At 46.4% G+C, this 13,513-nt stretch overlaps 1 protein-coding gene across 5 annotated transcripts in view; it reads left to right on the top strand.

Moving 5' to 3' along the window:
* Window positions 1-13,513, top strand: part of slc16a4 (solute carrier family 16 member 4) — a 133,076-nt gene that overhangs the window by 99,343 nt on the left and 20,220 nt on the right. For all 5 annotated transcript variants that reach the window (XR_013500902.1, XM_078241971.1, XM_078241969.1 and 2 more), the window contains 2 exons: window positions 12,088-12,299; window positions 12,960-13,053. Coding sequence is in view for 4 of the 5 variants with exons in the window: in XM_078241971.1 (XP_078098097.1) it covers window positions 12,088-12,299; window positions 12,960-13,053 (306 nt within the window). In the remaining variant the exon portion in view is untranslated. The remainder of the gene's footprint in view (window positions 1-12,087; window positions 12,300-12,959; window positions 13,054-13,513) is intronic.

The raw sequence follows: 13,513 nt of genomic DNA, 5'->3' as shown, positions 1-13,513 counted from the left end.
CTGATCCCCTTATTAATCAAGAACCTATCTATCTCTGTCTTGAAGACACTCAATGACCTGGCCTCCACAGCCTTCTGCGGCAAAGAGTTCCACAGATTCACCACTCACTGGCTGAATTCCTTCTCATCTCTGTTTTAAAGGATCGTCCCGTTAGCCTGAGGTTGTGCCCTCTGATTTTAGTTTTTCCTACTAGTGGAACCATCCTCTCCACATCCACTCTATCCAGGCCTCGCAGTATCCTGCAAGTTTCAATAAGATCCCTCCTCATCCTTCTAAACTCTAACAAGCACAGACCCAGAGTCCTCAACCGTTCCTCATAAGGCAAGCTCTTCATTCTAAAGATCATTCTTATGAATCTCTTCTGGATCCTTTCCAAGGCCAGCACATCCTTCCTTAGATATGGGGCCCAAAACTGCTCACAATACTCCAAATGGGGTCTGACCAGAGTCTTATACAGCCTCAGAAGTACATCCCTGCTCTTGTATTCTAGCCCTCTCGACACGAATGCTAACATTGCATTTGCCTTTCTAACTGCCGATCTGAACCACGTTAACCTTAAGAGAATCTTGAACAATGACTCCCAAGTCCCTTTGTGTTTCTGATTTCCTAAGCATTTTCCCATTTAGAAAATAGTCTATGCCTCCATTCCTCCTTCCAAAGTGCATAACCTCACACTTTTCCACATTGTATTCCATCTGCCACTTCTTTGCCCACTCTCCTAACTGGTCCAAGTCCTTCTGCAGCCCCCCTGCTTCCTCAATACTACCTCTACAAACTTAGCAACAGTGCCTTCAGTTCCTTCCTCCAAATCATTAATGTACGTTGTGAAAAGCTGTGGTCCCAGCACTGACCCCTGAGACATACCACTAGTCACTGGCTGCCATCCTGAAAAAGGCCCCTTTATCCCCACCCTCTGCCTTCTGCCAGTCAGCCAATCCTCTATCCATGCCTGGATCTTACCTTTAACACCATGGGCATTTAACTTATTTACCAGTCTCCTATGCAGCACCTTGTCAAAGACCTTTTGGAAATCTAAATAAATCACGTCCACTGGTTCTCCTTCATCTAACTTCCTTGTTACCTCCTCAAAGAACTCTAACAGATTTGTCAGACATGACCTCCCCTTGACAAAGCTGTGCTGACTCAGTCCTACTTTATCATGCACTTCCAAGTACTCATTCCATCATCTCCTGATACAGATTTTCCCCTTTTGATTTTTTCCTTGCCTGAACTAACCTCTTCAGAAGTCACACTTCATTGCCTTCCCATAAGCCTCCCTTTTGGAGCATCAATGCAAAGTTCACACCTTGTTCAAAACCCTTTATGTTCTGTTCTCAACTGTTACCTGATTGCCACAGGTAATCAATCACCTGTTTGCAGTGTTGCTAGGCTCATCAACATATTAAACGCACTAGTTCCATGAGCGTAACCAAACTGTCCCTGCTTTAAACAGCTTACATTTTCCAATAGTTTTCAAAAATATATAATCAGCAGAAAACATTCCAATTTATTGGACTTCCTGATATTTTGATGTCATCACTATTTTTACTGACGATTTCCACCCACACACAGTTATCTGTTAGCAATGCTATCTGTCTCGATGCCACAAATTGGTAAAATATGCCCCATAGACACTGTCCGTTGTAAAACTCTGTCATGTTCCACTTCAGGATAGCACGGCAAACTCTAGTCCTGTGAGCTGCAACATGAGAGGACAGTGGCTCAAACAAGCCCATGGTTCGGATTTATTATTTTCCAATCATTGACTAGCAAATCCATACATCAAGACACAAAGCCGTTGTATTCAGTGTCTGATGGGAGGCATTTTGGGACATTCTGAGGTCACGAAAAATGTTCCCCATTATGAATTCCCTTGTTTCTGACTGTAAGGACAAAGAGAACAAGAACAAAGAACAGTACAGCACAGGAAGAGGCCCTTCGGCCCTCCAAGCCTGCATTGATCATGTTGTCCTATCTAGGCCAATTGCTTATATCTCTCTCTTCCCCGTCTGTTCATGTGTCTATCCAGATAAGTCTTAAATGTCGCTAACGTATCTGCCTCAACCACCTCACTTGGCAGTGCCCAGGCCCCCACCACCCTCTGTGTAAAAAACTTCCCCCGCACATCTCCACTGAACGTTTGCCTCCTAGTAATTGTCATTTCTGGCCTGGGAAAAAGCTTCCAACTGTTCACCCTATCGTTACCCCTCATAATTTTATAAACTTCTATCAGGTCACCCCTCAACCTCCGTCTTTCCAGGGAGAACAATCCAGTTTATTCAATTAAGGAACCTACATTTGTCTTGACCAATATTTTTCTCTTCACATACCTATAGAAACTTTTACAGTCAGTTTTAATGTTCCCACAAGCTTATTCTCACACTCTATTTTCCCCTTGTTAATCAATCCCTTTATCCTCCTTTGCTGAATTCTAAACAGCTCCCAATCTTCTGGTTTATTGTTTTTTTTTTCTGGCCAATTTGTATGCCTCTCCCTTGAATCTAATACTATCTCTAATTTCTCTTGTAAGCCACGGTTTACCTTTCAGGTTTTCCGTTTGCACCAGATAGGAATTAACAATTGTTGCGGTTCACTCATGTGCTCCTTGAAACTTTTCCATTGTCTTTCCACTGTCATCCCTTTAAGAAACTGCATTGTGTGCAGTTTTGGTGTCCTTATCTGAGAAAGGATGCCCTTGTTATAGAGGGAGTACAGCAAAGGTTTACCAGGCTGATATCTTGGGATGGCAGGTCTGTCATATGAGGAGAGACTAAATTGGTTAGGATTATATTCACTGGAGTTTAGAAGAGTGAGAGGGGATCTCATAGAAACTGATAAAATTCTAACAGGGTTACATAGGGTAGATTCAGAAAGAATGTTCCCGATGGTGGGGGAGTTGAAAATAGAGGTCATAGTTTGAGAATAAGGGGTAAATCTTTTAGAACTGAGGTGAGGAGAAATTTCTTCACCCAGAGGGTGGTGAATGTGTGGAATTCGCTACCACAGAATGCAGTTATAGAACATAGAACATAGAACATTACAGCACAGAACAGGCCCTTCGGCCCACGATGTTGTGCCGACCTTCATCTGAAACCAAGATCAAGCTATCCCACTCCCTACCATCCTGGTGTGCTCCATGTGCCTATCCAATAACCGCTTAAATGTTCCTAAAGTGTCTGACTCCACTATCACTGCAGGCAGTCCATTCCACACCCCAACCACTCTCTGCGTGAAGAACCTACCTCTGATATCCTTCCTATATCTCCCACCATGAACCCTATAGTTATGCCCCCTTGTAATAGCTCCATCCACCCGAGGAAATAGTCTTTGAACGTTCACCCGATCAATCCCCTTCATCATTTTATAAACCTCTATTAAGTCTCCCCTCAATCTCCTCCGCTCCAGAGAGAACAGCCCCAGCTCCCTCAACCTTTCCTCATAAGACCGACACTCCAAACCAGGCAGCATCCTGGTAAATCTCCTCTGCACTCTTTCCAGCGCTTCCACATCCTTCTTATAGTGAGGTGACCAGAACTGCACGCAATATTCCAAATGCGGTCTCACCAAGGTCCTGTACAGTTGCAGCATAACCCCACGGCTCTTAAACTCCAACCCCCTGTTAATAAAAGCTAAGATGTGGAGTCTTACTCCACAGTCTTCAGAACCCTACCTTTGACCCTGTAATCCACATTTAAATTAGTCCTACCAAAATGAATCACCTCACATTTATCAGGGTTAAACTCCATTTGCCATTTTTCAGCCCAGCTTTGCATCCTATCTATGTCTCTTTGCAGCCTACAACAGCCCTCCACCTCATCCACTACTCCACCAATCTTGGTGTCATCAGCAAATTTACTGATCCACCCTTCAGCCCCCTCCTCTAAGTCATTAATAAAAATCACAAAGAGCAGAGGACCAAGCACCGATCCCTGCGGCACTCCGCTAGCAACCTGCCTCCAGTCCGAAAATTTTCCATCCACCACCACCCTCTGTCTTCGATCAGATAGCCAGTTACCTATCCAATCGGCCAACTTTCCCTCTATCCCACACCTCCTTACTTTCATCATAAGCCGACCATGGGGGACCTTATCAAACGCCTTACTAAAATCCATGTATATGACATCAACCGCCCTACCTTCATCAACACACCTAGTTACCTCCTCAAAAAATTCTATCAAATTTGTGAGGCACGATTTGCCCTTCACAAATCCGTGCTGACTATCCCGGATTAATCCGCATCTTTCTAAATGGTCGTAAATCCCATCCCTAAGGACCTTTTCCATCAATTTACCAACCACCGAAGTCAGACTAACCGGTCTATAATTACCAGGGTCATTTCTATTCCCTTTCTTAAACAGAGGAACAACATTTGCCACTCTCCAGTCCTCTGGCACCATCCCCGTGGACAGCGAGGACCCAAAGATCAAAGCCAAAGGCTCTGCAATCTCATCCCTCGCCTCCCAAAGAATCCTAGGATACATTTCATCAGGCCCAGGGGACTTATCGACCTTCAGTTTATTCAAAACTGCCAAGACATCCTCCCTCCAAACATCTATTTCCTCCAGCCTATTAGCCTGTAACACCTTCTCTTCCTGAAAAACATGGCCCCTCTCCTTGGTGAACACTGAAGAAAAGTATTCATTCATCACCTCGCCTATCTCTACTGATTCCATACACAAGTTCCCACCACTGTCCTTGACCGGCCCTAACCTCACCCTGGTCATTCTTTTATTCCTCACATAAGAGTAAAAAGCCTTGGGGTTTTCCTTGATCCGACCCGCCAAGGACTTCTCATGTCCCCTCCTAGCTCTCCTCAGCCCCTTTTTCAGCTCATTCCTTGCTAACTTGTAACCCTCAATCGAGCCATCTGAACCTTGTTTCCTCATCCCTACATAAGCTTCCCTCTTCCTTTTCACAAGACATTCCACCTCTTTTGTGAACCACGGTTCCCTCACTCGGCCATTTCCTCCCTGCCTGACAGGGACATACCTATCAAGGACACCCAGTATTTGTTCCTTGAAAAAGTTCCACTTTTCATCAGTGCCTTTCCCTGACAGTTTCTGTTCCCATCTTATGCCCCCTAATTCTTGCCTAATCGCATCATAATTACCTCTCCCCCAATTGTAAGCCTTGCCCTGCCGTCCGGCCCTATCCCTCTCCATTGCAATAACAAAAGACACCGAATTGTGGTCACTATCTCCAAAGTTCTCTCCCACAACCAAATCTAACACTTGGCCCGGTTCATTTCCCAGTACCAAATCCAATGTGGCCTCACCCCTTGTCGGCCTATCCACATATTGTGTCAGGAAACCCTCCTGCACACACTGCACAAAAAGCGCCCCATCCAAACTATTTGACCTACAAAGGTTCCAATCAATATTTGGAAAGTTAAAGTCCCCCATGACAACTACCCTGTGACCCCCACACGTATCCATAATCTGCTTAGCAATTTCTTCCTCCACATCTCTATTACTATTTGGGGGCCTATAGTAAACTCCTAGCAACGTGACCGCTCCTTTCCTGTTTCTAACTGCAGCCCATATTACCTCAGTGTGCATATCCCCCTCAAAGTGCTTTTCCGCAGCCGTTAAACTATCCTTGATTAACAATGCTACTCCTCCACCTCTTTTACCAGCTTCCCTACACTTAGTGAAACATCTATACCCCGGAACGTCCAACAACCATTCCTGTCCTTGTTCTACCCACGTCTCCGTAATGGCCACAACATCGTAGTCCCAAGTAGCAATCCACGCCCCAAGTTCATCCACCTTGTTCCGGATGCTCCTTGCATTGAAGTAGACACACTTCAACCCATCTTCCTGTCTACCGGTACCCACCCTTGACCTTGATACCTTCCCCAATATCTCACCACCCTCAACACTGACTTCCGGACTACAACTCCTTTTCCCACTCCCCTGACAAATTAGTTTAAATCCCCCTGAAGAGCCGTAGCAAATTTCCCTCCCAGGATATTGGTGCCCCTCTGGTTCAGGTGCACCCCGTCCTGTTTGTAGAGGTACCACCTTCCCCAGAACGTGTTCCAATTATCCACGTATCTGAAACCCTCCCTCCTGCACCATCCCTGCAACCACATGTTTAAGTGCACTCTCTCCCTGTTCCTCAACTCGCTATCACGTGGCACCGGTAGCGTACCAGAGATGATCACATGTTTTGTCTTTGCTCTCAGCTTCCAGCCGAGCTCCCAAAATTCCTGTTTTAAATCCCCGTCCCTTCTCTTACCTATGTCGTTGGTACCAATGTGTACCACGACTTGTGACTGTTTCCCCTCCCCCTTAAGAATCCGGAAAACACAGTCCGAGACGTCACGGACCCTGCCATCCGCTAGGCAACAAACCATCCTCGAGTCTCTTTTGCTGCCACAGAACCTCCTATCTATCCCTCTAACTAACGAGTCCCCAATAACTATTGCCCTCCCGTTCTCCTCCTTACCCTCCTGAGCCACAGGGACGGACTCAGTGCCGGAGATCCTCTCACTGCGGCTCACCACTGGTATGTCGTCCCCCTCAACCGTATCCAAAGCGGAATACTTATTGCTAAGGGGAACGACCACAGGGGATCCCTGCACCGACTGCTTCTTCCCAGCCCCTCTCACCGTCACCCATCTATTTTCATTCCTCGGAGTAACTGTATCCCTGAAGCTTCTGTCTCTGGCCATCTCTGCATCCCTAATGATCCTAAGTTCCTCCAACTCCAGCTCCAGTTCCCTTACACGGTTTTGGAGGAGCTGCAGATGGATGCACTTCCCACAGGTGTAATCAGCAGGGACACTGACGTCGTCCCTCACCTCGAACATAGTGCAAGAGGAACATTGCACTGCCTGCACACCCATCCCCTCTAGATACCTTGCCAGTACCAGGTAGAAACAGCAAAAAATGAATTAACTCACCCCTGCTCACCCTTTCTGCCTAAGCCCTGTGAGCCAAAGCCCTACAGCATTCACTCTGCCTCCTGCTCACTCTGCTGCCCGCTAACGAGGCCGAAACGTTGTGTGATTTCAAGAAGAAATTAGATATAGCTTTTGGGGCTAAAGGGATCAAGTGATATGGGGTGGGGGGTGGTGGGGGGGATCAAGATATTGAATTTGATCAGCCATGACCAAAATGAATAGTGAAGCAGGCTCGAAGGGCTGAATGGCCTACCCCTGTTTCTATATTTCTATGTAACTTTTCTCAATCCATCATAGCCAACTCACACCACATATCATTGTAGTTTCCTTTATTAAGATTCAGGACCCTAGTCTCAGAATCAATTACGTTACTCTCGATCTTGATGAAGAATTCTATCATGTTGCGGTCGCCCATCCCCAGGGGGTCTCACACAACAAGACTGCCAATTATTCCTTTCTCACTGCACAATATCCAGTATAGAATGGCTACTCTCTAATTGGTTCCTCAATGTATTGATCCAGAAAACTATTCCAAGAATTCTTCTACAGTGTTGTGAGTAATTTGATTTGCCCAATCCAAATGCAGATAAAGTCATCCATAATTCCGTTTTTTTTTAATCACATGTGTCTCTAATTTTCTGTTAATGTCACTCTCAGCATCACCACTATAGTTTGCGGGTTTATATGCAATCCCTATTAACGTTTTCAGCCCCCTTAGTTTTCCCACTGTGATCCCAATGTGGATGGGAATGGGATGAGGCAGGGATTGGGATCCTGAGGTGGATGGGGTTGGGATTGGGATCCTGAGATGGGTGGGGTTGGGATTGGGATCCTGAGGTGGTTGGGATTGGGATCCTGAGGTGGATGGTGTTGGGGTTGGGATTGGGATCCTGAGGTGGATGGGGTTGGGATTAGGATCCTGAGATGGATGGGGTTGGGATTGGGATCCTGAGGTGGTTGGGATTGGGATCCTGAGGTGGATGGGGTTGGGATTGGGATCCTGAGGTGGATGGGGTTGGGATTAGGATCCTGAGGTAGATGGGGTTGGGATTAGGATCCCGAGATGGGCCCAGGTTGGGATTGGGCTGCGGAGGAATCCACTCACTGACACACTGAATAATTCTCACCCTCTCCTCCTTGTATTTTTCCAGGGTGACGAATTCACTCATTACACTCAGATCTCCTGTTTGCCTTTACTTGTGCACCGCTGATTACAATTTGGTTCCGAGCTAGAATATTTTTGTATCGGACACCCTTACATTTCTGTTCTCCCAATCTAGCCAGATGTACTCACTAACCTTTGGTCCATTGCCAGAATTCACAGGCTCTAACCTGCTCAAATTATCTTGCTAAACCCGAGTCGAGAGTCTTATTTACAGCAAGAAATCATCAGTAGAATGAGGGTGATGACAGAAGGCTGCTTTAGTGACTGGAAGCCAGTGTCCAGTGACGTACCACTGGGATCTGTGTTGGGCCCCCTATCATCATAGAATCATAGAATCCCTACAGTGCAGAAGGAGACCATTTGGCCCATCGAGTCTGCACCAACCACCATCCCACCCAGACCCTATTCCTATAACGCCACATATTTACTCTGCTTATCCCCTGACAGGTCAATTTATGATGTGGAGATGCCGACGTTGGACTGGGGTGACCTCAGTAAGAGTTTTAACAACACCAGGTTAAAGTCCAACAGGTTTATTTGGTAGCAAATACCATTAGCTTTCGGAGCGCTGCTCCTTCGTCAGATGGAGTGGAAATGTGCTCTCAAACAGGGCACAGAGACACAAAAAATCCCAACCCCACCCATCTCAGGATCCCAATCCCAACCCCATCCATCTCAGGATCCCAATTCCAACCCCATCCATCTCAGGATCCCAATCCCTGCCTCATCCCATTCCCATCCACAGTGGGAAAACTAAGGGGGCTGAAAATATTAATAGGGATTGGATATAAACCCCCAAACTATAGTGGTGATGCTGGGAGTGACATTAACAGAAAATTAGAGATACATGTGATTTAAAATAATTATGGATGACTTTATCTGCATTTTGTGTCTCTGTGCCCTGTTTGAGAGTACATTTCCACTCCATCTGACGAAGGAGCAGCGCTCCGAAAGCTAATGGTATTTGCTACCAAATAAACCTGTTGGACTTTAACCTGGTGTTGTTAAAACTCTTACTGAGGTCAATTTAGCCAGGAATCAAACCCGGGTCCCTGACGCTGTGAGGCAGCAGTGCTAACCGCTGTGTCATAAATGACATTGACGACTATTAGGATTAGTAAGTTTGCAGTGACACAAAGATTGGATGGGTGGCTAACAGTGAGGCGGAGTGTCTTGGGCTACAAGAAGATATAGACAGAACGGTCAAATGGGCAGATAAATGGCAGATGGAATTTAACCCTGGAAAGTGTGAGGTGATACACTTTGGAAGGAGCAATTTGACAAGGAAGTATTCAATGAATGGTAGGACACTAGGAAGTTCTGTGGGACAAAGGAACCTTGGAGTGTTTGTCCACAGATCTCTGAAAACAGAAGGGCATGTTAGTAAGGTGGTGAAAAAAGGCATATGGGACACTTGCCTTTATCAATCGCGGCATAGATTACAAAAGCAGGAAAGTCATGATGGAGTTGGAGAACTTTGGTGAGGCCATAGCTGGAGTACTGTATGCAGTTCAGATCGCCACATTATGGGGAGGATGTGATTGTACTGGATGGGGTGCAGAGGAGATTCACCAGGATGCTGCCTGGGATGGAACATTTAAGTTATGAAGAGAGGTTGGGTAGGCTTGGGTTGTTTTCGTTGGAGCAGAGAAGACTGAGGGGCGACCTGATCGAGGTATTCAAGATTATGAGAGGCATGGACAGAGTGGATAAGGAGCAGCTGTTCCCCTTAATTGAAGAGTCAGTCACAAGGGGACATATGGGCGGCACGGTAGCACAGTGGTTAGCACTGCTGCTTCACAGCTCCAGGGTCCCGGGTTCGATTCCTGGCTCGGTTCACTGTCTGTGTGGAGTTTGCACATTCTCCTCGTGTCTGCGTGGGTTTCCTCTGGGTGCTCCGGTTTCCTCCCACAGTCCAAAGATGTGCGGGTTAGGTTGATTGGTCAGGTTAAAAAAAATTGCCCCTTAGAGTCCTGGGATGCGTAGGTTAGAGGGATTAGCGGGTAAAATATGTGGGGGTAGGGCCTGGGTGGGATTGTGGTTGGTGCAGACTCGATGGGCCGAATGGCCTCCTTCTGCACTGTAGGGTTTCTATGATTCTATGATAGGTTCAAGGTGAGGGCAGGGGATTTGGGGCGGATGTGAGGAAAAACCTTTTTACCCAGAGGGTGGTGACGGTCTGGAATGCACTGCCTGGGGGGAATGGGGGGTGGGGGGGTGGTGATAGAGGCGGGTTCCCTCACATCCTTTAAAAAGTACCTGGATGAGCACTTGGCACATCATAACACTCAGGGCTAAGGGCCAAGTGCTGGCAGATGGGACTAGGTGGGAGTTCCGGTGTTTCTAATGTGCCAGTGTGGACTCGATGGGCCGAAGGGTTTCTTCTGCGCTGTTTGATTCTATGAGAATCTAATTGCATATTGTGTCTTTCCGCTCTCTCCATTCTTCCTCTTCAAACTTCCCTCTGTCGTGTTTGAGAGCAGATATCCACTCCATCTGATGAAGGAGCAGGGCTCCGAAAGCTAATGGCATTTGCTACCAAATAAACCTGTTGGACTTTAACCTGGTGTTGTTAAAACTCTTACTGTGTTAGCTGAGTGCAGGTATTGAGGGATATTGAACATTGGGATGAATTGGATCAAGGTACAGATTAACCAGGAACTGATGAATTATAAAAGAGGGTGACTGGCCTCCTCCTGTTCTTGGTGAAGAGATTTCAGTTCTCACAGTCCGCACTCGTGCTTGTCTCTTGATACAGTTCCTCTCTTTCAAAAACCTCTATTTTATCCTTGACCTCTCCTTTGCTCACCCTTTGTAACCATCTCCTTATTACATCTTGGTGAATAGTGGCTGCTTTGTGAAGCGCTCTAGGTTTACTAAGTTCTAAGGTTGAACAGTTTTTTAACACTCGTTAGAGCGCACAATGAAGAATAGTAATTTGGATAAAGAAAAAGATCAGGAAGACTTGCATTTACATAGTGCTTTTCAAAACCTTGGGGCATCCCAAAGTGCTTTACAACCAATGAAATTGTTTTAAAGTGTAGTTACAGCCAATTTACACACAATACGCTTCAACAAAGACCAATGAATAATGATGTTGGTGGCGGGATTGGCCAGGACATTATCCCTTCTCATAGAATCATAGAATCCCCACATGCAGAAGGAGGCCATTGAGTCCACACCGACAACAATTCCACCCAGGCCCTATCCCCATTACCCCACATTTACCCTGCTAATCCCCTATCACCAGGGTCAATTTAGCATGGCCAATCAACCTAACCCGCACATCTTTGGAGTGTGGGAGGAAACCGGAGCACCCGGAGGAAAGTCATGCAGACACGGGGAGAATGTGCAAACTCTACACAGACAGTGACCCAAGCCAGGAATCGAACCCGGGTCCCTATCGCTGTGAGGCAGCAGTGCTAACCACTGTGCCACCGTGCCGCCTTCTCTTTGGAATAGTGTAATGATTTTGTTACATCCATACAAGAGGACAGATGTGGGTTTGGTTTAACATCTCATTCTTCTATACTGCCCCTGCAACAATACTGCAGTCCCTCAGTGCTGTCCTTATCAGGAGTGCCAGCCTGGATTTTCTGCTCAAGTGACAGGATTGGGATTGGAACCCACAGCTTTCCATCTCGGATGTAAAGACTACCAACTGAGCCATGGCTGGCAGAGATGAGGTACAAGCTGGTGTCCATGGAACCCACACCACAGCGAGAATCAGCAACTTTTGTTAGTGGAAAACTGGACAGGAAACAAATGCAATTTCAATGAAACAAAAGTTGCTAAAAGGCCAATGTTTATCCTTCAAAGACCTTTTCCCCTCCTTAAAACAATCCTTAAAACCTACCTCTATGACCAAGCGTTTAGCCACCTGTCCTTTTATCTCTTCTCTTGGCTCAGTGTCTGACAACACTCGTGTGAACTGCTTTGAGATGTTTGATTATATTAAAGCCATGTGTAATTGCTGGTCTTGTTGTAAAAGTGCTCCTGTGATCTACTCTTTCAGGTATAACAGAGACTGTGGCCCAACTTGCTTCAGGATGGATAGCAGACCAGAACTATGCTAACAAGTTCCACTATCACAAAGCTTACCTTCTCCTGTGTGGCCTTTCCAACCTGTTGGCTCCACTGGCAACCACATATGCCCAGCTGATGACATATGCCATATTCTTTGCTGTGTTCTGTGGTGGATACATGGCTCTGCTGCTCCCTGTCTTGGTAAATCACTCGCTTTTCTTCTTTACATCTGCGCAGTATCTGTTCAAACCTCTTTTTAGGGCAATTCCTTCAGTAAAGTTGCCGTAGTCCCAGTAGACTACTCTCCCCTTTGAGGGGGAAAGCTGACTGGTGGTGATTTAACCTGAACATCTCAGGTGAGGGGCAGTGTTGAGAAGGCAGGGTCTTCATGAATAACCTCAGCTGGTAGGGAATTGAACCCACACTGATGGCATCGCTCTGCATCACTAACCAGCTATCCAGCCAACTGAGCCAACCGACTCCCAGTTTCTTTCAACAGATGCTTAAGGAAATGTCACCCAGAATTGCCCCTTTGTGGAGTTAGTGACTAATATTTAAGGCATTGGTATGAGTCTGCTATAAGTCATTAGCCTATTTCTGTGAAGCAATCTTTCAGTAATAGCACAATCAGTAAACCTCAGAGTAGAAATATCCACGAGTTGAAGGAATTCCCACAGGAAGGCGATCCAATATTCCATATTCTCCCATTCCGGTGACATCAGTTACAGGAAAGTTGACGGAGCTTCTGTCTGAAACTGTATTCAGGGGCCAGATGATGATGTATTGTTAACAGATAGCAATGAAATGTATCTGGATCTGCTTGTACCCATTGGCTTCCTCAGCAATCTTTGTGTTCTACAGGTTGACCTAGTGGGCGTGACGAAAGTACGAAGTTCGATGGGTTTTTCAATGTTTTTTGCTGGGATTGGCTGCCTGACAGGACCTCCAGCAGCTGGTAAGACCATGCAGGGCTATTCCCCAGCAGCCCGCGCTCCCCAACATTCAACATTCCCCAACCTTCCACCCAACACACAGCGGTTCCTGATATATAATGATATATATAAGGATATATAATAATGATTTATAATGTTCCCTAACAGTTTCTTCAATCGAAAGTGAAAATTACCCAGCATTCTGGGCAGTGAGCTATTTTGAAGCAACTGTCTATGGGTGGCACCGGGTGGCACAGCGGTTAGCATTGCTGCCTCACAGCGCCAGGGACCCCAGTTCGATTCCCAGCTTGGGTCACTGTCTGTGTGGAATTTGTATGTTCTCCCCGTGTCTGCGTGGGTTTCCTCCGGGTGCTCCGGTTTCCTCCCACAGTCTGAAAGACGTGCTGGTTAGGTGCATTGATCCGAACAGGCGCCAGAGTGTGGCGACTAGGGGAATTTCACAGTAACTTCATTGCAGTGTTA

Source organism: Mustelus asterias, chromosome 25 (genome assembly GCF_964213995.1).
Source record: "Mustelus asterias chromosome 25, sMusAst1.hap1.1, whole genome shotgun sequence".
Lineage (NCBI taxonomy): Eukaryota > Metazoa > Chordata > Chondrichthyes > Carcharhiniformes > Triakidae > Mustelus > Mustelus asterias.
The sequence above is the reverse complement of the archived record's forward strand: the minus strand, read 5'-3'. Positions and strand labels throughout refer to the sequence as shown.